This window comes from Pinus tabuliformis, chromosome 3_2 (assembly GCF_031772625.1).
Source record: "Pinus tabuliformis cultivar Carrire ecotype Pingquan chromosome 3_2, CPIR1, whole genome shotgun sequence".
Lineage (NCBI taxonomy): Eukaryota > Viridiplantae > Streptophyta > Pinopsida > Pinales > Pinaceae > Pinus > Pinus tabuliformis.
In genome coordinates, this window is record NC_142302.1 from 177,797,326 (window position 1) to 177,821,994 (window position 24,669).

The following is a 24,669-nucleotide window of genomic DNA, read 5'->3' on the forward strand; positions in this document are numbered from 1 at the left end:
GAGTTTGTGAAAGATGCAACTATAGTTACGTAAGATAAGCTAAGGAATCAACATCTGATATTGATTACAAAGGTTAGTTATGACATCTCCATGAAGAAGGTATAAAGACCCTAATGTGTGCTAGAAAAATAAAACCTTGGTAATGTATGTTTTGGAGATGGGTTCATACATGTGCAGGATGTTGATTTTAGAAGTTGATGTCATGACGAAAGGCCATCATAAAAAGGTAACTTTGATATACTATTCATTTTGATTTTTGAGAAATCATCTAGTTGGGTTGAAACAAGGCTATGAAAAGAGGGTTGTAGAAGACACCTACAACTAGTACTTGTGAAAATTCTGAAAACCGGAATCCTATTGCAGCAATTGGAATTGATTCTCCTAATTGTTAATTAATTTAACAATTTATTTGCTACGGAAAATACCGAATTAATCACACTGCAACGTTCACAAATATAACTGCGGAAGAATAAATTGTTGGAAGCTGAGAAATGCTAGCACACACACATAAAATTAACACAATTATTTTTGGACAAAAGTCCCCGGAAAAATCCTAATTGGGAAAATCGGTGCAGCAATGAGGGTTTTTATTATTATGCAGCAGTGAAAATCTGAGTGCAATCTGGATCCCTGAAACTGGAAATCCACAACAAGAAAATTTGGGCAAAATTGTTTAAGGGAGTTTCCCTTCCCCCACAAACAATCTTTGGCACAACTTGCCTTCAGAAAACTCGGCCCTCTGACCCTTTGCGTCAGCCTCTACACTACACTGTGCAGTCTGCTAGACATCAAGCCTCTGACTGGTCTCTAATGAAGTCGTTCTACCCTCTGCTGGCTAAAAAGATGCTTATATGGAACTCTGGAACTCATTCCCAGCCTTTGGAACTAAAGACGTCTTTCCTTCTCAGCAAATCGAACTTGCCCTTAGAAGCTATTGCACAACCCCTGCGTCAGCTTCTTTGTGGCTCTTCTGCGTCTTTGCAAATGCACTCACTAGATCTGGAATACTTCCTCCAGCGTCACTGTCTCTGCCCCTCACACACTGCTTTGATCTCTAGCTCTCTCCAACAACTAACTACTGCTACTCTGGAAATCGATCTGCCAAGAAATCAAACTACTCAAGTGTCTTAAGTGATTTCTCCATCACCACATTGATCTCCTCATATAATCCTCCATTGTTGCACCAACAACCAATACTAAAACATAATCAATGGCTAGGATCATCTTTGGATCGATCCATGTGAGTTTCTTGATGATTCTCGCCTTGCCTTAATTAACACTGATTAATTAACCATATTCCCTAAGTTTAGACTTGGGAAATATTTAAAAATTGGTTAATAATCTAATTAAATTTCCAGAAACGATTTATGAGTTTTGGAGATCTCATGTATTCTAGCCTCTTCACCAAATTTCGTGGCTAGAACACATCTGATGCTACAAAAACTAACACTCCCTCTTAGTGAGGAATGTGTCCTAGTGCTGCACACCCTGCCATAACACTCTGTCTCTACACCATCTCCTGTTACGCTGCTGATATCTGACCATACTACCCACCAACCACTGCTCAACTTTGATATACGTTGCAACTATGTTGTTGCTGATGCTACCAAACTGCTTCCAACACTGCATCTGTACTAAAACTCCCTCTCATCTATTGTTGCTACAACTGCAAAATCTGCAACTGAAAAGCATCCAAAACACTGAATCAACTGTGTTCAGTACGATGCATCTATCTCTCGAGTCTCTAACTGCTACTAGCATTTGCACTGTCACTGAAGGATCTGCATCGCTACACTCTACATTGTGCCATATGCATTGCACTCCCCAGCATCTGACTATTACTAGTCTGCAACTATCACTCGGCCTCTAACTGCAACAACGCCATTGATCCATCTTACTACTGAACACTGTGGGTCCTCGTAGCCAGGTAATGATCCAGGAGGTGGATTCCCAAGGATCCTGTCCATCTGGCACACTGGAGTCTCATAGTCCTCCTCCACCTCGATCTGGTGCCCCACTATCTCCTATCGAGCCTAGTCCTTGGCTGGGACCCTTCCTTTCTTTGCAACTCATACTAGACAACTCGCACTTCCCCCAGTGTCTTCGACAACTGGAAGTCGATCTGCTACCCAGATCTGCATTCTAGCTAACTCGTACGACCTTCTCTGGAAATCTTGTACGATCATCCCTGTAGAGTTGCAAAATCTGGAAACCCAAACTGGAGAAATCTCGTACGACCATCCCTCTGTTCGGTTGTTGAATCTGTTACTCGCACTCCCTTCTAGAGTGAGAAAATCTTCTCACAGCAACTACCAATCTAGAATTAGAAAATTTTAGATCTCTAAGACTCGAGATCCCTTGAGAGAAATTTTCCCCCTACTGTGTGTGCTTTTCTCTCTTCCACCTCGATGCTGGCATTACTCTAGCGAACTACTACAAATCCCTCTGTGTCTAGCTAGAGATTTGCCCAACGAAAAATGAGTTACTCCCTTTGCCTCTGGAATCACTCGATCTAGAAGGATTGAATTTTTCTGCCCCTCTCGGAAAAATTGAACTTCCTCAAGCAATTCGGCCTTCTGGCAAAACACTGCATTGCCCTTGGGAATTTCCACCTGCTACTCTTACTAAGCAGCGAAATTCCTTCTTTTCGCTTCTAAGCACTCTGGCTTATCAACTGTGCTTTGATACCATGTGAAAATTCCGAAAACTGGAATCCTATTGTAGCAACTGGAATTAAGTCTCCTAATTGTTAATTAATTTAACAATTTATTTGCTACGACAAATACCGAATTAATCACACTGCAACCTTCACAAATAAAATTGCGGAAAAAATAAAACGCTAGAAGCTGAGAAATTCTAGCACACACACATAAAATTAACACAATTATTTTTGGACAAAAGTCCTCGAAAAAACCCAACTTAGGAAAACCAAAGCAACAGTGAGGGTTTTCATTACTATGCAACACTGAAAATCGAAGTACACTCTAGATGCATGAAACTGGCAATCCATAGAAAGAAAATCTAGGCAAAATTACTGAAAGGAATTTCCCTTCCCCCACAGGTAATCTTCGGCACAACTTGCCTTCATAAAACTCGGCCCTCTGACCCTCTGCGTCTGCCTCTACATTGTACTGGGCAGTCTACTAGACGTCAAACCTCTGACTAGTCGTTGATGAAGTCATGTTGCCCTCTGCTGGCTAAAAAGATGCTTCTCCAGCACTTTGGGACTCCTTCCCGGCCTCTAGAACTGAAGACGTCTTTCCTTCTCAGCAAATCGAACTTGCCTCTAGAAGCTACTGCGCAGCCCTTGTGTCAGCTTCTCTGTGGCTCTTCTGCCTCTCTGCAAATGCACTCACTAGATCTGGAATACTTCCTCCAGCCTCACTATCTCTGCCCCTCACACACTGCTTCGATCTCTAGCTCTCTCCAACAATTGACTGCTGCTACTCTGGAAATCGATCTGCCAAGAAATCAAACTACTCAAGTGTCCCAAGTGATTTCTCCATCACCACATCGATCTCCTCTTATAATCCATTTTTAGAGCACCAACAGCCAAGATTAAACTTAATCAATGGCTAGGATCATCTTTGGATCGATCCGTGTGAATTTCTAGATGATTCTCACCTTGACTTAATTAATACTAATTAATTAACCATATTCCCTAAGTTTAGACTTAGGAAATATTTAAAAACTGGTTAATAATCTAATTAAGTCATTTCTAGGAGGGATTTCCAGAAACGATTTCTGGGTTTTGGAGATCTCATGTATTCTAACCTCTCAACCAAATTTTGTGACTAGAACACATCCGATGGTACAAAAATTAACAGTACTCATGAGATTGGATTGAAGATCCTTGGAAGAGGTAGTTATATGAAGGATCGCTAGATGTGGACTAGAAGGTCGCTTCCCAATGAAGGAAAGGATGACATGAAGGTTCAACACTATGTTTCGTTGAAGGGAAGTGATGGAATAGATGGTCAATGCCCGACGAAGAAGATCTAGATGATGAAGGCTCCATGATGAATAAGTTGACGTTCATGACATCGAAAGGAGGAACCCCACTAGCAGCTGATAGTACCATGATCTCCACCAAAGAGCTAATAGTTGATGTTGGAAGCAAGTCCCTAATTAAGAGGGAGCTTGGCAAAGTTCCTAGGTAAGAAGGAACTTGGGTATATTCCTTTTATAGGAATGAGTATATCCTCCCTATGTGAGAGGAAGAGATAGACACATCATTCTTGTCTTCATGTTATGAATAAAGAATGGAGGATTGTGTAAGCATCTGAGGTTGATTCTAATACTCTTTGAAGATGTGGTAGGGTATCCAATAGGCAAGAGTAGTCGAAGAGGAAATTCCTTGAGGATGTGTTACTCCAAGACAAGAATTGTCCTAGAAGGACATACCTTGTGAACATCCAGGTGGGGTATGTGCCTTAAGAGACAATAATGATGGTGTCTATCAATCATTGTCTCGCCAGCATTGTAATCTAATCTTGTGGAGCGATAGAGTTGTTAGTCAAGGCCTTGCTATATGACAATCTTGGTTGGTATGAAGAGATGCACTGGTATAAGCTGAGAAAATAGCTTATGAGATGACTTACCAATCTAACTCTTCTTATGAGAATTATTTAGTATGAGAATGTCCAAGTACCATGTATGTATTATGAATACCTTTCTAGTTAAGATGGAGTGTTGAAATATATAACTAGGTTCGATCTTCATAACATCTATTGTAATCATGATTTTATATATTTGATATTAAAGAGAAAAGTAATTTATTATTGTCATTCTTGATGCATGGGTTTCATGCTCAAGATAAATTTATTTGTAGGTCAAGCACCCATTGAGTGCTTCTAGGATTGTCATAAAATTATGAAGTCAAAAGAGTCATTATCATACATGTAAGACCCCTTTGGGCATGTCGTATCTTGTAAAGATTTTTTTTGTAGAGCCAAAACTGTCATAAAGACCCTCCAAGACCTTTTCAAACAAGTTGGCCTACAAGAAGGGATCGAGTCTGCCTCATGGACAACAATTCGACCTCCTAAGAAGCCTATATATAAGAAGGAACTCGACCTCATTTGAATAGCGATATAAGCAAGTTCGATCTCCAGAAGAAAGAAGTTGTAAGATAGAAAGAAAAGGATGAAAATCGAGGACAAGAAGAAGAAAAGCAAATTGAAGTTTTGGACCTCTCTCTCTCTCGTGTTACGGTTTCATAGGTTGTTGGAGGAGTCAAAATTGCAGAAGTTGTTGGGAAAGTCAAAGTTGCAAAAATAGTTACTAGGGAAGTCGAAATTGCGGAAGTTATTGGGCAAGTTGAAGTTACAGAAAAAGTTGTTGGGGAAGTCGAAATTGAAGAAGTTGTTGAGCAAGTCAAAGTTGTTGGAAGTAACTAGGTCGAAGTTGCTGGAAGCTGCTAGGTCAAAGTTGTTGGAAGTTGTTAGGTCGAAGTTGTCGAAAGCTGCTAGGTCGAAATTGCTAGAAGTTGCTAGGTCAAAGTTGTTGGAAGTTGCTAGGTCGAAGTTGTTAGACGCTGCCAGGTCAAAGTTGTTAGAAGCTACTAGGTTAAAATTGCTCTTCAAGAAGGAAAGTTAGCTTAGTCTTGGAGGGGTTTTTGACAAGGGCTTTAGGTCTTGCAATTCGTCATTTGAAGTTCTATAAGAAGAGAAGAGTTCTTGTGGGTTTTCCTCTCAAGAGGAGAGGTTTTTGCCCTGGCTTGCAACCTATATTTTGTGTACTCTAGTGTCATTGATCTTCATTGTTTTGTAGTTGTTTGATGATAGAAAACACAATAATGATCAAGAAAAAGAAGTTAATCAAGTTAAATAAAAATACATCACAAGCAGTTATCAAAGTAAGAGAAATAACCTAATCTAGTTGCCCCTAGCTTTCTCAACAAAAAGGTGCTTATACTAGTGGAACATTAGATGTGTTGCCACTATGACCTAAGCAACAACTTCCCACATAAGTCCAACACAAGGGAGGCTTCCTTCTTAGGACTTGGGTTTCCTAAGGCAAAATACAATCAAGTTTAAGGTCTCCTATGTATCTACCCAAATCACCACCATTGGAATGGATGAAACACATTAGAAGTTAGGAAATCAATTAAGGTGAATTCTAAATTTGGTTTGAAGTGTTCTAGGGCTGATCTAGGGGGTTTATCAAGTAACAATATTATGCAAAACAATCGCTAAACCACTAAAAATCTGAAAATCACTAATGGCTATTGTCAAACTTGCATAAAAGATAGGAAATTACAAACGTAAAAAAGTTCTAGCAACAACACAATTTAGCCTTCAAAATGAGTTATAAACCCGTAGAAAATAGAGCTGAAATATTGAATAAATCTAGGGCTAGATTTTAAAATTACAAGGAATACAACAACCGGCTAAAACAAGATTTCTGCCCCAGTTATACAACAACATAAATCAGTAAGGCAAATTTTATGTAATAAAATGGTTTTATGTCAAGCATCCAAGAAAACCCTAGTACTTTAGGTCAGAACTGCGCATGAAAGCCCTAGACATTTAGGTCTTTTGATGGCTTAAAATTAAATGTAAGCTAAACAAAATCCTAAATTTACACAAAAACGAAAATGGAATTTGAATTTATAAATCTGGTTGATTAGGTTGGGAGAAGACTAGTGCCTACCTTGTTCTTTTTCCCCTGGGGCCAAGGGTGTGCGCATATGGGGTCAACAAAAGAATCCCTTGAGAGGAAGCAAGTAGATCTAGGGTGATATCTAAGGTTGTCCACCACAAACCCTAGAAGATCCACCTATTACTTTACAAACTTCAAGATAATTCAAGGGAAGATACTCCACTAGTAATCTTCCAAGGGTTTTAAAGAAAGGATTTGTCCAAGAGCAATATGAGGAGAAAGCATCACCATCACTAGAGAGGTACAATTACACTTATAATCATCCATAAACAAAATCCAACAGGATTAAGTTAGACCACTTAAGAAACTATTTTCATCTATAAACTCTAGTGTACATCCATAAAGTAGTAACGTCATCCACAAAACATCTCCTCAAGAAGTCACTCTAGCTATCCATCCATAGCAAATATAAAGGAAAGAAAGAAAGGAAAAGTAGACAAGTAGTTGTTCTCCACAAGTTCTAACAATGAATCCAAATGAGAAGTGTTCGCCTTATCTATATGAGAGATTTAGCACCCTTCTCATATTTTCCTAGTATAAAGCCCTAAGAAAATATAAAAATGCCTCTATCTCTTTACAAGCCCTAGAGATAAGGTCACAACACGTAAATATCCAAGATGCAAAAGTGGATGAGTCAAAATACCCCCAATATATCTCCAAAAGTGATGTAACCAATGCCCAAATGCCAAGATGTCCTCCATAAAAACATGTTAAATTCGCATGTTTGGCACGTGTGGTCTCCAAAGAGTGGTTAACTAACCCAAATGATGTCCAAAGGCAATGTATAGGGGTTCCAAAGTGAAATGTTCCCTCCAAAGTTCCAGCATTTCATCCTCCAACTGCAATGACCTGCTCAAAACGTGCCATGCCCCCTCTTAAAAGGTGTGACAACCTCAAAAGTGACCACCACATCCTCCAAAAGAAGTGGGACGGACTCCATTAAATGTGCAAGTAGCCCCTCAATGCCCTCCAAAAGGGCAGTGCTAAATTCATGTCATATCCATGGCATGTACATTGTCCAAATAGGGGCTCAAGTGATCCAATATAGTCATCAATTTAAGGCATGTACACAAGTTCAATGCAACATAAGAAGTGAGACATGTCAAATGAAAATGCCACTAGGTAGATCACATTAAACATTGTCTTCAAACTTCACAATAACTCATATTCATACAATCAACAAGAACATTACAGTATGCAAGTAAAATGGACAATTTAGTACATAAAACTTGAGAAACAAAGTATAACCAAGAAAAAAATTGTTGTTTGTAACAACAATTTGTTCTAGATGTTTGTACACTATGTCATAACTTGATCTCAAAAGCCAATATTTATTATGCAAGTGTATTCTTGTTGCCTCAAAATCTAGCAGGTCTTGGGAGATGCCTCACAAGTGGATGACACTACGTCCTCAACAATCCACCTCCTACTAATTAGTGGAATTTGACCGCGCGAGAGGCTTCCTAGTTTAGGTCACCTAAAGGATGTTCTTTGTTTGAGACTCAAAGATGACAATTGAATAGGCTAACCCAAGATACTCAGGCTAAGGACAAAGCTCAATTCTACTAGACAAGGAATAGCATACCTTAGAAGCAGCCTATAAAGGACTTGTAGCCTAGGGTTTTTGATGTATGATTCAAAAGTAGCACAACTAGGCATACAAGGAGAGAGAAAAGGTTTGTTATAAGGATATAATCAACAACAAGATCCACAAACCTTCAATTGACCCTAATTTGATGCCTTAGTGTAGAATTAGGGTTTTTCTAGCCCTAGAATTTCCTAGGGTTGATGACGTCAACCTTAGGGAGGGATTTCCAACCATGCAATTGTTAGATTTTGATGTTTTAAGGCTCAACAAGGTAGAATGTCCTCCAACCAGCTCAACGTTCATGCCCTAGTTGAATTCGACCTCAAACCCTAACCCTAGCAGCTTGCCTTGAAGGGCCAAAATTTCATGGGTGATATTTTAGGAAGAGAAGAAAAGAAGAGATTTTGATGTTTTTGACTTTTTACCATCAATATGGATGCTAGTGCCTACTAACTACTAAGGTGATGGAATCTAAGGGAAATTTTACTATAGAAATATCAAAGCCTGAAAGGAAGTAAGGGTAAAAGTCAAAAACCCTAGCTAGATATCATCCAATACGGGGATAAAATTAAGTGTTGACAAAATAAAAAATAAATAAATAAATAACTCACTACGAGATTTTCAAGGGAAGTTCAAGATTCTTAATTAAACCATGCAATATTTTAACTAAAAAATTCATATAAAGATTGGACATGGAATATAGAAACCCTAGCAAGATACATTGCATACAATAGTCATAAAATATATTCAACAAGAAAAGTACTCACAAGATATCAATGTACAATCCTTCTTTATCCCAAGATGGTCACTACAACAAGGGCTAGTCCTCAGTAGCAAAAATCCACAAAGATCACATCTCCACAAGAGTAGTGAGGTACAAGAGCTAGGCCAAAATTCCAAAAGATGTTGAATTAATCCACAAGTGATGATAAACTAATGAGTGAGGCAACCTTTTATTTATATGAGGTCTACCTCACCTAATTTCTAATTAAGAAGCCCCTACACAAGTTTGATTTTGAGTGGACAATAAGTAAATTTGGGTTACAAGCCAACTCACTAGCTTTTACAACATAATTTTCCATTATAAGCCCACACGTGTGAGCCATAGGGCTAAAAATGTGATGACATCATGCCCTTTTTGGGCTCCAAATGCACCATCAAGGAAAAGTCAAGGCTGAAAATGTCTCTAAGCATCATGGTCATACTCCATTTGAGGAAAATTCCCAAATTATGCATCAAAACAACTCCAATGGTCCAAAATCTAGTTGTGGGTGCCACGTCATCTCCATGGGTGCCAAGTGAGCAACTTGGTGCCTCCTCTCTCAAGCATTAAGGCTTTGTCATGTGCAACAAGCCCTCCTCAATCATCCTAAGGATGTCCATCCTCATCTGGGACCTAGATCACGGCATGCCCATCAAGTAGTGTCAAGGTCAACCTAGGGGCATGTTGGGTCCACTTGTACATAATCAAGAATCCTCCATGCTAGGCAAGAGAAGCCCAACGTTCTGGCCCTTGGGGTGGTCTAAGATACATTTCAACTACTCAAGTCATCAAAAGTTTCAATGTTTTGCTCAAAATATGCATCATTGCATCTACTAAGTCATCAATCCCTTTGTAGGGCCTAGGTACCTGTGGAGTTGGTACCCTTAAGACCTGTGCTATTGTGGGCTACCTGGCAAGACTAACTTAAACTCAAGTGAAAGTGACCATCCATTAGAGACTAAAATCATAACAGCATCTAAGTGGACAAAACTTGTATGTCAAGAGCATATTAATACTTCAAATTTGGATCACCTTCCAATATCTAACTAAACCAAGTCCTGTAAAAGTGTTTGCTACCTTGGTAGGGGTGGCTAATAGTCAACCCTATTAGGTGATTCCAACCCCCAGGGGAAGGTGGCATTCCCAAGGTTAACCCTTCAAAAAATAGGTGTTGGTGAAAATGAGCGACAATGAAGGGGAGAGGCTTCATGGCCAAGTGACATGGTCAACGAGCTAGCTGATAGGAGTCTACATCATGAATGTATAGATGTAATGGAGGGGACAATCATGGATGCAAGAGTTACCCTACTCGGCCTACTTTTTCCACCCCCTAGTGTGCATTTTACTTCTTTTTTTATAATGCTTTGTATTATGGTGCATAGCTTAAGGATCAAAGCTTTCTCTTTATGATATAGCATTTAATTTACCCCTTTCGATGAGGCAGTGTATTGCTCATCAAAGTTGGGACATGCAAGGATTCCTTTTGGTGAGATAGAGCATCAAGTGCTCACGAAACGGCCGATGGCTAATGAGGGTAGAGCTCATACTAGGCTTTTGCCCACGTGCTAACTTATGTCCAAACCATCTTTTGCATTTTGACTTTCTTTTTATTTCATTGTGGTCATATTATGCTTTTCCATTCTTTTAGTTGCATCAACCTCTAGGGCAATGTTTCCCAACCCTACTCAAACATGTGGATAAGTTGGTGCCAAATCTCAATGAACCAATGATAAGTTAGACCCAAAGAGGGCTTATACTTTGACATGAAACGTGTAAAGTATAGTGAAAAGGAAAATGAACATCTTAGTTCAATCCAGGTTTTCCAAGTAGTGCCCCTCCTATAATTCTTAAGGCCTCAAGGGAGGTCCCACTGGACTAGGGTTAAAGATTAACCCCCTGGTAAAGTGAGAGAACAAATTTACAATCAAGATCAGTCAATTTTCCAAATCACCCCTTTATCAGTACTAAATACCCAAAACATCAAGTATAAGCACCCAATTGCAAAATGAAAAAAGTACTTGTTGATTAGCAACCCACCTTCATTTAAGAGGAATGTCGGATGGTGACAGGTGCATGGTTGTTGCAGATGAAAAAGGCATATTCCATATCATCATCAAGAAGTGAATTCCAGGGGCCACTAGCTGGCTGGCTATCAGAAAATAGGAGAAAAAGCTTTCTCCTATGGGGTTACCCATTTTGGTGGGTAACAAGTCCCATTCTGATTTCTTTCATACAAACAAGAACTCAGCTATACCAACAAAAATGTTACAGGACATAAAACATGAGAAACAAAATATAACCAACATGATACAATTTTCATATGAACAGTAGTAAACATTAAATAACTAACATCGGATAATTATCTGTGGTGACAACTTGTAATTTCTACATTTCTACAAGAGATCATTTTAAACTTGATTCTGAAGCGAACAAAGTTCCTTCTATAGGTTAATTACTCCAAAAGACTTGGAATATAAAGATATCCATGAGGATACAAATATTATATATTAGAATGTGTGAATAAGAATGATACAATGAGAATGAGAGGCTTGCTTATATACCAAGCGTCTCTTCATGGAGAGTCATGTCTCATTTAAACATGACTCTTCAGCCTAATTACTAATTAACTAATAATTATCACAATTATCCTCATTACTTATATTTATATTATTTATATATATTTTATTTGTAACATTGCCTTCTTCCTCAAAAAGCTTTGTCCTCAAAGCTTGTCGATGAAAAAGGCTTGATCTATTTTTCGGCTTCAAATGACTTTCTCTCTCGGAACAATCATCTTCGTCGATACAAGCTGATATGATCTTCTAAGTGACAAACAAAATTGTCGCACTGAGAAGGGATCAGACCATCCCAGATTAATCTTCTGTGTAGTATTCTGATCACTGGAATTTTGTAACGACTTGTCAGCATAAGACGGGATTGATGTTACATCATTATTCTCTAGAACATCAGTTTGTTGTTTCTGGTCTGAATAGTCCCGATACGTAGCTTGGTTGATTTGTCTACTCTCATGATTCGGATGTCGATAGGGTACTTTTTTGGTTTGACTTTCCCTTATTGGGCATGTGGCAATTTTTATATTTTCTTCTGGCGAAGATGTTGTTGAGTTGGTTATGGAACATTCACTTGGGATGTTCATTGTTTGAACTGCAACATCTAAGTGTGTTGTTTCTTCAACTAACTTGTCTTCTTGAGTTGTCATATTCATTGGATCGGTATTCGTTGTTTTGTCGTCAACTTGAATTCCTACATTTGATGCTTCCTTCTCGATAAGTTGTTGTACCTTGTTTTCTAATGACTTCTTATCTTTCTTAAGTTTCTTAATTTGCGTCAATAATTTTTCACTATGGTTTTTAAGCCGAGAAACTTCTTCATTTTTGTTAGCAATGATCTTGTCAACTTCTCCTTGCATATTTTGTAAAACTTTTTTTCCTTCTTGAGAAATTACTTTTGAAATATCTGATATATCTTCTGGCGTTACTGAATTTGGTTTCAGTGTAACATCTTGGAGTGTTATTTTCTTATTCTTGTAAGAAAATGTTAGAAACTTTTTCTTCGTATTTAAGATGACAGATCCTACCATTTCCATCCAGGGTGATCCCAAAATAATGTCACCTTGATTGTTCCATAGGGTGTGAACTGAGAATTGTGATACAAATGTATAATCTTCAATGTTTAACTGTAAATTGGCTATGTCATATATTTTATTGCCAAAAAAGTCTAATTTTTTAGTTATATTTGACTCTGGGATCACTAATTGGTTTGCGATTTTAGGTGTTATATAATTTGCATCGTTTGCCAGAGAAATAGAAATAATAACATCTTTTCTTGCGAGAATCCCTTTAATGTTAAATAATGCTTTACCGTCTTTGGGTAAGGTTTCTGGGAATCTTATGGCCTTCATTTTTGTATTAGACTCCATTTTTGCTTCTTGAATATTAAATACTTTTTAAATCACTTTTTTTTAAATAAATCCTTTTTTTTCTATATATATTTTTCAAATATTCTCCTTTAATGTGGATTGTTAAAACCTAAATACTTTTTTTTCTATTAAAAAAATACTCCTTTATATTGTTTCCCTCTATATATGTATGTCTTTCTTTATATTAAGACCCCTTTTCAAACAACTTTATTATCTTATAATAGTTTCGCTTTTTCTTTTAATAATAAATTGGTCCTTTTTATATACTTAATTACTCCCTTGATAACTTTTTTTTTAATGTCACCCCACTTAATATAAAAGTCCCACTTATTATAAATTTTTATGATGTCACCACACTTAATATAAAAGGTCACGTCTTTTCATATGACAGAGTCACGATGTTCACCATACAATTTGAGCAACCCTTCAATTTTCTATTGCACCAACAGACTTGGAATACCCGCAGACCTGTGTTTATGCACTTCAATAGGGTCTGCGCTTCACATAGGTGTGGATTTATGTAACAAAAATCGGTGTTTTTCAATTTCGTCGAGCGCTTTAACATCAATATCATTCAGCTATGCATGTCGCTGAGAACGTTGGTCGTGCAATAGAGGGGATGGAGGCGTGTTGCAGGGAGTGTTTGAACGATGACGATTGTTTGTCGATGTCAGATGTGGCTGCAGCAATGGTCGTTCTTTTTCTATTGTTCCTTGTCGGATGTGACCGCAATGGTAGATGATTTTTATTTTTTCCATTTGGTCGTTGTCAGAATGCAAGGCAACGGAATGGTGGAGAATTGGATGTTGATAACACTACTACATGGCGGACACGCAAGAATGTTGCAGCAGTGGTTGTGGTTTCCTTCGATCGCTGACTTTGATGGATTCGATTACAGGACAGTTTGTAGTGGTCGTTGGTAACGTCGCTTGTACCCAAGCTACAACTGTGGTTGTCGATGTGGTCGATGGTGGGTGGACGGTTGCAGGAGTGGCTACGTCTATGGGGGTCGTTGGTCGACTACTATGCGACCGTATTTCCAGTGTGGATTGCAGCAACGGTGAGGCAACAGGAGTCGTAGGTATTGTTCTCTTTTTTCTTTTTTCTTTTTCTTTTTTTAGTTTTATTTTTTTGAAGTGGCCACGAGCTTGATAGCGAAAATGAAGACCCTCCAAAATCTTGTACCGTAACGCTCCAACGGCAACAAGGTTGACGAATTTAACAGTCAAAGACTTGGATCGGAGAACGAGCTTTGTGCAACGGCCAAAGGATCGAACTGCTCTGATACCAAATGAAGCGAACAAAGTTCCTTCTATAGATTAATTACTCCAAAAGACTTGGAATATAAAGATATCCATGAAGATACAAATATTATATATTAAAATGTGTGAATAAGAATGATACAATGAGAATGAGAGGCTTGCTTATATACCAAGCAAGTGTCTCTTCATGGAGAGTCATGTCTCATTTAGACATGACTCTTCAGCCTAATTACTAATTAACTAATAATTATTACAATTATCCTCATTACTTATATTTATATTATTTATATATATTTTATTCATAACACATTCTTCCTCTCAAATTAAAATATAAGAACTCAAACTGATTCTATGGTTCTAACAGTGACTTTGAAAAGTATACAACAAATAAATAAATAATTGCATCGTATGTGATAGCCCATCCAATTCTGCAAGTTTATTTCACTTCTTTACCTAACCCTAAAGAACATCCTCGACATTTTAGCTAATCCCTGCCAATTGCAAAATTTAATTCTAGTCTATATTGATTTTTGTTCTATAGTTTCTTGCTTTATATTATAGTTACTACTGCTACGATGAATCATTGTCAATCTTTTCCCCTCTTCAACTGCAAGGTAGGAAATGCTTTGACACAAGTGTGTGCAACAGAGTACGTGGAGATTTATTAAAGAAGACCAGTACTTATAGCATAGGGGAGAAGAATATACCAAAACTAACAGTTATGCTGAACAGTCTTGTGTTTTCGACGATGTGCTTTGAAAGAGCCAAAGAGCCAGTTTGAAAGCTAAGAACTGAACCTCCTCCTTTTGCCTGACATCCAATGACAGAATATAAATCCCTTAGTATTCAAGATTCTACATTATTATTTTCGTGCTCCAAAATGGATTACTTGACAGCAAAGAACGGGATGGATGAAACTGATCCACTTCCCCAAAACGTATGCAATAACATCATGTAAAAATGAAATAGAAAATGACTGGCCAGTAAGAAGGTTTTGACTCAGATCGAACAAGCAACTTGTCTCTATAGTCTCTTCAATGCATCATATATAATACCTGCAAAAAATGTAAATTGTGGCCTGGGTGGCTAGGAAGGCCAGCATAATATACTTTCTCAATCAGAGGATGAGATGACAAAAATTCTGCAATTTTCCTTGCATTCTCCTGAAACACCATAGTATCTTGAAATAGTTAAAATAGGACCCACAACCACATGAGTTGTCCGACAAAGTTAACAGCATATAATCAAAACAAATCTTTTAAATCTACAAATTTAATTTTTTTAAACATTTCAAACAGCATGTTATAACTACCTTTGACAGGGAAGGTAATTGAAAAATGGAAGTCATCATAAAATACAAAGCTGATACTTAAAAGTTAAAACCCAAGTTACTGGAACATGGATATGGATACATCAACCTTTTAGATAGATTTGGATACAATACAGCTGGATATGGCATAATTAGAATCACATTTCATAATATATATGCAAAACAATGTTCTAAAGCATGATACTGGAATATATCTTCCATGGCCTCTACATAGAGACTACATATTGGTAATAATAAGATAATTTTACAAATATCCTACAGGTGAACACAAAAGTAGGTCAATGGGACTAAAAGAATAAGTTGCCAATTGTTCTTGCATTTGAGGTCTAAAGTCCAAAGATTGGTGCAAGTGTAAAGGTAATTCAAGGGGGATTCCGGTGCCACACCACAAACCCTCCTCTTGTCAGTTAAAACTGGCTCTGCTTCATTGTAAGGTATGATCATTTAAATTGGTTTTTAAGGTTGGTCAATGGGTCAAGACTAGTGCCAAAATTCCAAGAGGGCATGTGGAGTTATAGAGCAACAAAAAGGACTAAAAGTGAGTGGTTGATGGAGTAATTAATGTCGTACAACCATGCAGAAAATCTCTAGTACTGGCAGCTTTATATGACTGGAAATTAATGAGTAAGGACTTTTTCAAAGATGACCTTGTATGCACATGCAATATGATAAAGAGTGATCTTACCTGCTAGCTGAAAATCAACATGCAACTTTTCACAGAAATGGCATAACATAGAGGCATCAACTAGAAAGTAAAATCGGCAATGACCTAAGATAGGATGTACCTCATCCAAAGCTCCTTCCTTAACAGCTGGCTTCCCTACTTGAGATCCTTGTTATAACATAATTGTGTATACTCCAGCAACATAAACCAGCAAATCATGAAGGATGGACAGCCACATGTAAGATGAAACTCCACAATCACATAGCCATTCAATAAATTTTCATCATAGGACAAGACCAGGAGAGAGTATTCTTCTTCCAACCATTACAATAGGAGGAGCTCATCTTATATAGAAGAAAAGCTTAAAACCTCCTCCAATAAAATAATTATATCCAATGCTAGATTCTAGATCTATTCTAGGAAGGAGTAAACAAATAATGTTTTACAACTAACAATTGACAAGTCAAAAACCCTAGAGTAATAAAATAGAATGACAAAATGGGCAAGTTAGTAGGGATTCCACATGTCCTTCTCTCATGCAAAACCACCTCCTAGAGCTTGGGATTTGACCTTGTAAAAATCTTCATAAAAAGATAAACAATACCTTACAAGGGTGCACAAGTATCCTCCAAAATATATAAAATAGACCCCATAAGGGAGTGCTCCTCAAGAAAATCCATACCAAAAATGGGTAGGGTTTGAATAGGAGAAAGTGCCTATAACCACCCTTTACCTCAACCAATGTGCCAAAATAAGAAAGTAATGATGCACTCCACTAGGATTAAACGCAAAGGTGGTTGTGCCTTCAAAAATAAATGTGCCAAGATGATATGAAGGAGGGGAGCACTCCACTAGATCAAGGAATCAACAATCCTGAAAGACTAGCCCCATGTCCAAAATAGCTAAGGCACTCTCTCCAAGAAGATAACCATGTGGTCCCCAAGGTAATACCATAGGCATATGTGCAATAAGGTCCACTTTGGTGGTTATAACCAATTGCAAAAGAGGGATGTCCTAGGAGGATTTACCAAAGGCATAGATCCATGTACAAACAACCAATTATTCCCAAACCATGAGCCAAAACCATCAACTAAACTCAAGCCATGCGAACAAATGCAAAGCAACCTACTAAACCATGTAAGCAAGGTTCCCATGCCTCCAAATGTATGAAAAGATGCCAAACAAGGGGAGCACTCTACTCCACCAAGTAATTAACCACTCAAATGATGACACGACAATACAAAATTGTCAATATCCTCTTGGGCATTCACAACATCAAGCAAAACAAGTTAGATGAACATAAAAATATGTGCCAAAGAGAAATACTTCATGATGATAAACATGAAAAAAGGAAAACATGCCAATAATGACAATAATAAGCATCATATAGTGAAACCACTCGTCTTAAGAAGAAGTGATATTACCAACTCCATGGACAAGTGCTTTAGGGTAAAGCTATAATAGTTAACAAGTGCACCACTAGACAACCCTCCTCCATCTACACCATGATCCTCATTCGCCCAAGCGACTAATTCACCACATCGAGGAGCAATAAGCAACCAACAATATGTGGGGAAACCTTTAGTTCATGTGTGTCTCTCTCCATAAATTGCTAAGGGTCAATCAAATGTGTGAGCAATGTTATGTGTGACCCTCATACACCACATGTCCTAGATGTAAGCCTCTAAACAAGAGATGATGACACTAACTAAGAAGACAATGCACATTATCTAATCATGTTATAGCAATAATAAACCATTGCATATAATCTCTGAGGTAAGCACCTTCCTTTTTTCTTTTTCTTTTTTTTTTTGGCGGGGGGGTTGTTTGATAATAAGCCAACCACCCACCCAAAGGCGGTCAACAAAGTCACAAGGGAAGTATCAAGACTGCACAAGCTAATTCTCCCTTTAATAAGCAGTCATTAAGTTCCATCAAATGATTCTATAATTGTCTATCCAATGTGAAGATAATGCCAACTAAATAATAATCACTAATATATGCATCTGATAACAAGATATGGCTAAAAGCCACAACATTCTAGGCCCAACCTAGCTAAGCAAGGTCTTCAACTAGATCAAATACCTCATGCAATATGAAGGGTAACATAGTACATTCATAGGAAATATAAAGTGTGAGTATGGAAGTGACACCTAGCTCAATGTTGAAATCAACAAAAAAGCCAAATATCTATGTGCCTAGTTATGGGGAGAAATATCTCACTAATATAAAGAACACAGTGGAATGGAAATTTGACGAAAAATGCTTTAACAACTTTAAAGGATTAGAAACTCTTGATGTTAGGCCAAAGACAGAGTGGCAAGCCTTATTGGAACTTGATCTCAAGGACAAATCAGGCAAGTGATACGTTTCATATTAGAGATCAAAATCTATATAACGCTTGACACACTTTTGATTGATATCCTTGGTGAGTGGCCAAGGTTGAGGGGCCCCAACAATATGATCATGGGGGGCATAAGAGCAAACAAGCCTGACTCTCCTAACATCCAAGTCATGGAGAAAATACTCCTAATGGAAACATGGCCACAAGCTTTGGGTCTGGGAAGTAATGTGCTATGTGCAGGGACCTTAACTCTAGGGTCATCTAGATATGGCCCCTCTGGAGGCAAGTATTCCATGTATTTGAACAACAACCCCTCGAGGATCTAGAGGAGGGAAATCAGTCCCCTTAGGGAGGAAATAAAGATGAAGTAGTAGTGAAGTAGTATAAGTATGAGACCTCACCAAACTTGAAGATGAAGTATCATGAGCTTGTTGCTTGTTGCCTCAATCACATAGAACAACTAGGAACTATAATGTGATCACCTTGATGGCCTCCAATTGGGTTGGGATACCATGAGACTAAGATCTATTTGTGAGCACCGCCCTCATGAAGAACGTGACTCTGCTTCAAATATCAGAAGGCTGAAAGGGAAATCCCTCCTTCCCAATATAAGTAGTTGTATCTCTCATGGATCTCATAGTACAAAGGAAATTGGAAGAAGAGATATACTTTTTGTTAGAGTCGGTCTGGTCAGTCCTCCATCAGAGATCAAAACTCTTTATGCATTTCATTTTTAGGTGTCCCGCTCCATTCACTCAGCTGCATTCCGCTAGGGGCATGCCATAATCTGACGAAGAAGGTCATGCTAGTCATTTCCCCTCATGTCTGGCTCCTGCTGGCTCAGGTCTTTTGTCAATAATCACCAAAGTCCATGACAATCAAGGTCTGGTCCTTTAAAGGACAAAAGTCATTTTATATGTTTAGGTCTAGGAATTCATCAATTTGGTCTTTGAAACATGTCCAGTAAAGCCATGCAGGCCAGAGTGAGGCCCTTACACAGTTATGATTTAGAGAGCTTCATCGTCATGTGGATAGACTTTGACTCTTCTTCAAAACTCTGTTTTGAAGAAAAGTCAAACAGTGTCATTTATGACAAAATTTTCCAAAAAGGTCGCCAGTTGATTTTTTCAGATGCAGTCATGGTTTCCGTGGCCAAATGTCCTGTCATACAGTCCCTGCAAAGAGTGCCGAAAATTTCATCATTTGAGCCAAAATTTCAAAGGGAAAGTGAAAATCAGTGTGTTATAAAGTTAGTGGAAAAAGTGCAAAACACAACATTAAAAAAATGGGTTTTCAAGGAAGCAAAAATTAAACCCATCTCTTCCAAGACTATATATACATGTTTTCATCCAAATCAAGGGCATCGTGTTATTACAAGCCTTGGAGAGACGTTGCAAAGGTGTGAGTGTGAAATTATGAGCGTTTGAGTGAGTTGGAGGAGGTTTTAGAGGGCACGGCGCACATACCCAGGAGCGCGGCGCACTCACCGGGGGCGGCGCACACAGAGCTTGCCCGCAGTTGAAATTTTCCACAGGCGCGACGCATAACCAGCGCGCGGCGCACACAGACAAGGACCAAAAACAGTGCCCAAACACTTCCAAATTTTGGTGAATGCTATCAAATCGAGAGGTAGGCCTTATGACATCACTTGTTCATCAAATTTTATCAATGATATGGTGTTTATAGAGATGTTTGAATGTCACCAAAATGCATAAAGTCAACCATAAGAAATCACCAAGAAAATGATGGCTAGGGTTGTTAAAATGTGTTGTTAGTGCCAAGGTTTCACTCCACTCACCTTTTTCCCCTCACCTATCATTTTTCCCATCCTCCCTTTATCATTTTTCCTAAAACCCCTGCCCTAAATTACTACCAAACCCTCTCCCCTATCCCTCCACTATTCGGTCAACACAAGATCCCAAACCCTACCCCATCAACACAATACCCAAACTCCTCCCAAGTCCCTAACAAATTCTCCCTATAACCCCTGTTCCCATTTCATCATTCCCCTCCTAATACTCCCTTGTTTAATTGTCCCCTTGGTGGCAGATTGTCAAAGCAAACTCCAGCTTCACTATAATCAAAGGGCAGCCTAAATTCAGTTTACAAAACAGCAGTTATGGCATCCGAGGTTTCGTCAGAATATGAGGAGGAGACCCACAGTGATACAGCTTCAGGAGAACAGGCCCCCAGGAGACATCACCGGAGTGGCAAACATGTTAGAGATGAGCCAAACACCCTCACCGAGTTGCAGGCATGCCCTCTTGCTATGTCTTGTTTCCAGCACTTAGCATGTTTTGAATTTTGTCAGAGGGTGGCAAATGTCAGAGTTCATCATGAGCTGGCCCATCTTTTTGCACTTCACCTACATGGAGGACAGTCTATCTTGGCTGGGGTCACTTTCACATTGACACCCGAAACCATATCAGTGGCAACAGGCATACCAAACATTGGAGAACGGTGGCATAAGAAGAAGAAGGTGGAGAGGCATCATTATGAACCTTACATTAAGGCCAGCTGTTTGAGCCAGCTCACGAGAGTTTTTCCATTCAGATTTTTGAGAGATGAGTATGCTCCGCTCATGAAATTGATCATGAAATACTTCAGTTGTGAGGGGAGGTTTTCTCGCCTTTATGCCTATCACATCAAGTTGCTCATGCACTTTACCAGGGTGCGGATGATGAACCTCCCATTTTTCATCTGCGGGAACATAGAGAGGATGAAGAATTTCATGCAGCACAAGACCCCTCGACAGCAGCTCAACAGTGTTTATCACTTTGCTCTTATCCGGATTTTGGTGGACCATCAGTTGGGATTGCAGGGTATTGCTTGGGAGGACTTCATCTCCCGTGACTTCTTCAGCGCTCCACAGGCAATATCAGAGGCAGAGCATGAGATAGGTGGCCCATCCCATTAGTATGAGCGACATGACACTGCTACTATGCCAATATACATCACCTATCAGAGAGGCGGTAGACCCTTATTTGCAGCAGCAAAGCGAGTGTTATCTCCACCCGCGGTGGAAGGGGCCTCGCTTCCGACATCAGCATCACAGGAGCAAGGCAAGGGTAAGGAGCCAGTGCAGGAGGAAGGGCCATCAGGTGAGCGAGAGACCAAATTCGTTCTCCTCCATGATGATGAGACAGATGCAGAACCAACAAATGCAGAGCTTACAGAGATCATCCAGGAGCAGCAATCAGTGATTGAGTCCTTATCCCTTGACTTGGAGAGGGCCAAGTGGAACATGAAGTACCTGGAGCAGAGAAACAAGCAGCTTGAGGATCAGCAGACGATTATGGCATTGCGAAACATTCATGAGCATCGCCAAGCTGCTCAAAGAAGAAGGGTTGAGCTCACATCTTTGGAGCAAGAAATCAATGAGGATCGGGAGGCCAACCTTGAGAGGGTCAACATGCATTTGGAGAGGTTGCTGGACAAGGCCGACCAGGACCTTGCTCTACTGAGACACATGGCTTTCCGTTACAAGGTGCGAAACATGAGTGCACAGGCCCAAATAAGGAGTTTGAAAGCGAAATTGAGGAAAGCAACAAGAAAGGCAAAAGAGGCAAAAGAGCAAGATCGGCTTTGAATCTTGGCTGAGGCTTCCTTGGCCCATCATAACACCCCATAGGGAACCTCCAACCCAAATTTCAAGAAATTTGGGGAATTTTTGGTCACATGGTAATTTTTTGGGCAAAAAACAGGGATTTTCTCCCTGTGCTAGAGCTCCAAATGAGGAATGGCTTGCATTTTTGGATTCAGCATGGAAAATCACGACTACTGGTGTCCGGACAAGAAATTTTGGCAAGGTATGAGTCTCCAAAAGGTCAAAAAACACCCAAAAATGGCCTCTCTGCCACTTTTTTGACACACAGGAAGCAGTCTTGGGAGAATGAAGATTTGGAGGGGCAAATGAGCACCAAATTCAAAAATTCTAGTGGGGTTAGAAAGTAGACAGGACAGGCTTTCCAACAAGCCCACTTGGGCACATTTTGGACACCTGCAAGTGCCCCAAAACAGGCCCCAAAGTAGCGCGGCGCACAGAGGAAAAATTGCCCAATTTGCTTCTGTTTCGCGAAATTTCGGTTCGCAACTTCTCCAAGTGGGCCCGCTCATCTACACTTCGGTTTTTTGGCACCAAAGGCGGCATTTAAAGCGTTTTTTCTCCAGATTGGCTTCTATCCAAGTGGCGAAGGAAGGCAAACGGTCACCCAAGCCAAATGTCATGTTTGTAGTGCTGCACCTGTAGTTGATGGTTGGCTCTCCATCTCCATTTTGCAATGATTCGAGTAACTCCCCAACCCTTGGGCGTTCTATCTCTTCCTTACACATTCTATATATTGTATGCAAGTTATTTGCAAAGGGTTGGTTGGCTTGTAACTTCTGGGAGACTGTGGGAAAGAAACTTTGTTTCTTCACTGTGTATTTTTAACAGAGAATTAATGAAAGGCAGCGGCTCTGTTTCATGAGATTCTTGTGGTTGTGAGTGTAGCAAATGTGTCTCTTATGTTTTCATATGTATTTCGTTATGTTTCATAATTCAATTCATGTTCATTTCCAGTGAAATTTTCTGAGTGAAATTAGGTAGAATTCAATTTTATTGCTCTACCTGTGGGAAAATTTCATGTTTTAGTGTTATTCTTCTGTTGAAAAGGATTCATGTCACTATGCCCTTTTCACTTTCTTCAGCAATCTATTCATGTCGCGGTACCTCAAACTAAATTGTTACATTTCCCGCCTACCTTGCCTCACGGAATAATCTGTGCCTTTGTATTAAATTCTCTGCTCCTTGCTGACCGTTGGTCCCATACCATCCCAGAAGCTCGATCATTCATGAAAATTGTTTCCAGAATCCCTATTCACTTACTAGCCTAAGGTAAATATTTCATTATAAGTCATCTCAGACCGTTTTCGATTATCTATTCACTGAGCGTGACTTAGAGAGAGCCCTCTCCTGCTCTGGTAGGGCTAGCTACCAGACTGAGCGTGGTTTGTGGTTACCCTAATTTTTGCCTTCCTTCAGCCTAAGGCAGATTTAGGTGCTAACATAGTGGCGACTCCGCTGGGGACAAACTGAAATCAAATCCCCTTGTTTCATAATAATTCTAAGCTTCCGGATGATGAGCTTAGGATTGGAAAGGCTGAGTAAGTTGGTTGTGTCCTGTGACTTTTCTCAATAACACGCTGGCTTCGAGACGATATACCAGAGCCAATCCAGACCCGGATCCTCCTCATATCTACGAAAACCCCAATTTGATCCCGAGACTCCTTCGTCAAGAAAGCACCATAACTCCCGTGTTCAAATCCCATTCATGTCCCGACATTTTTGAGTATCTTGAAGAGCTTGAGTTTGACGAACAGTTTGAGATATCATTGTTTGAGTCTAAGTCCGAAAGGGTTGTTGATTATACTGTCCCCAATCCGCAATTTCTTGTAGACCTCGAAACAGAAAGAGCTAATAGGTTAATTGATAATTATATTGCAACACAACCCCAAACTCCAATTGCAAGCCCCTTACAAACTGTTCACACTCCTCCAACACCTCCAAGGCCAAATCCACCGAGAATGATGGCTGCCCGTTTCGCACCCCTTGTTCTGCCCCAAGTTCTAGATGATATGCCAACAGATTATCAAAGTAAAATCCCGTTTTTTTATGGCACTCCTAACAGCATTACTGCCCAGCAACATGTAGACAAAATGGCAAACTTCTATGAACTCCATGAGATCGATGCGAAGAACGTGGCAATGAGGCTCTTTGTACAGACATTTGCAGATAATGTAGTGATCTCAATCTCTTCCCCTTGGAAGTAGATGTAGAAGTTAACAACAACCTACTGCAACACATTGAAGATCATAAACCTAGTTTGACACAAGTTAACAAACATCAATTTTCAAGGGTTATAAACGTAAGAAAGGGAATCAATTCATCTCTGCAAACCCGCTTGAGGAGGCCAAAAGTATCAAGTCATCTATGAAGAGAAGTAGAGAAATCAACACATGGTGTTGAAAACAACAATAGCCTTCTTGTATATGTTCATGAAGAAAAACTCAAACTCATCAATTTAGATCCAAACAAAGCCAACTAGAGAAGCCACCACTACTTGCCCCAACGATG

The 24,669-nt window shown here is 39.3% G+C and overlaps 1 protein-coding gene across 3 annotated transcripts in view; it reads right to left on the bottom strand.

Moving 5' to 3' along the window:
- CBL (cystathionine beta-lyase) overlaps positions 1 to 24,669 on the bottom strand; it is a 261,669-nt gene that overhangs the window by 81,101 nt on the left and 155,899 nt on the right. For all 3 annotated transcript variants that reach the window (XM_089416084.1, XM_089416085.1, XM_089416083.1), the window contains exons 11-12: positions 15,272 to 15,379; positions 14,924 to 15,026 (exon numbers count right to left, since the gene is read on the bottom strand). In XM_089416084.1, the coding sequence (XP_089272210.1) occupies positions 14,924 to 15,026; positions 15,272 to 15,379 (211 nt within the window). The remainder of the gene's footprint in view (positions 1 to 14,923; positions 15,027 to 15,271; positions 15,380 to 24,669) is intronic.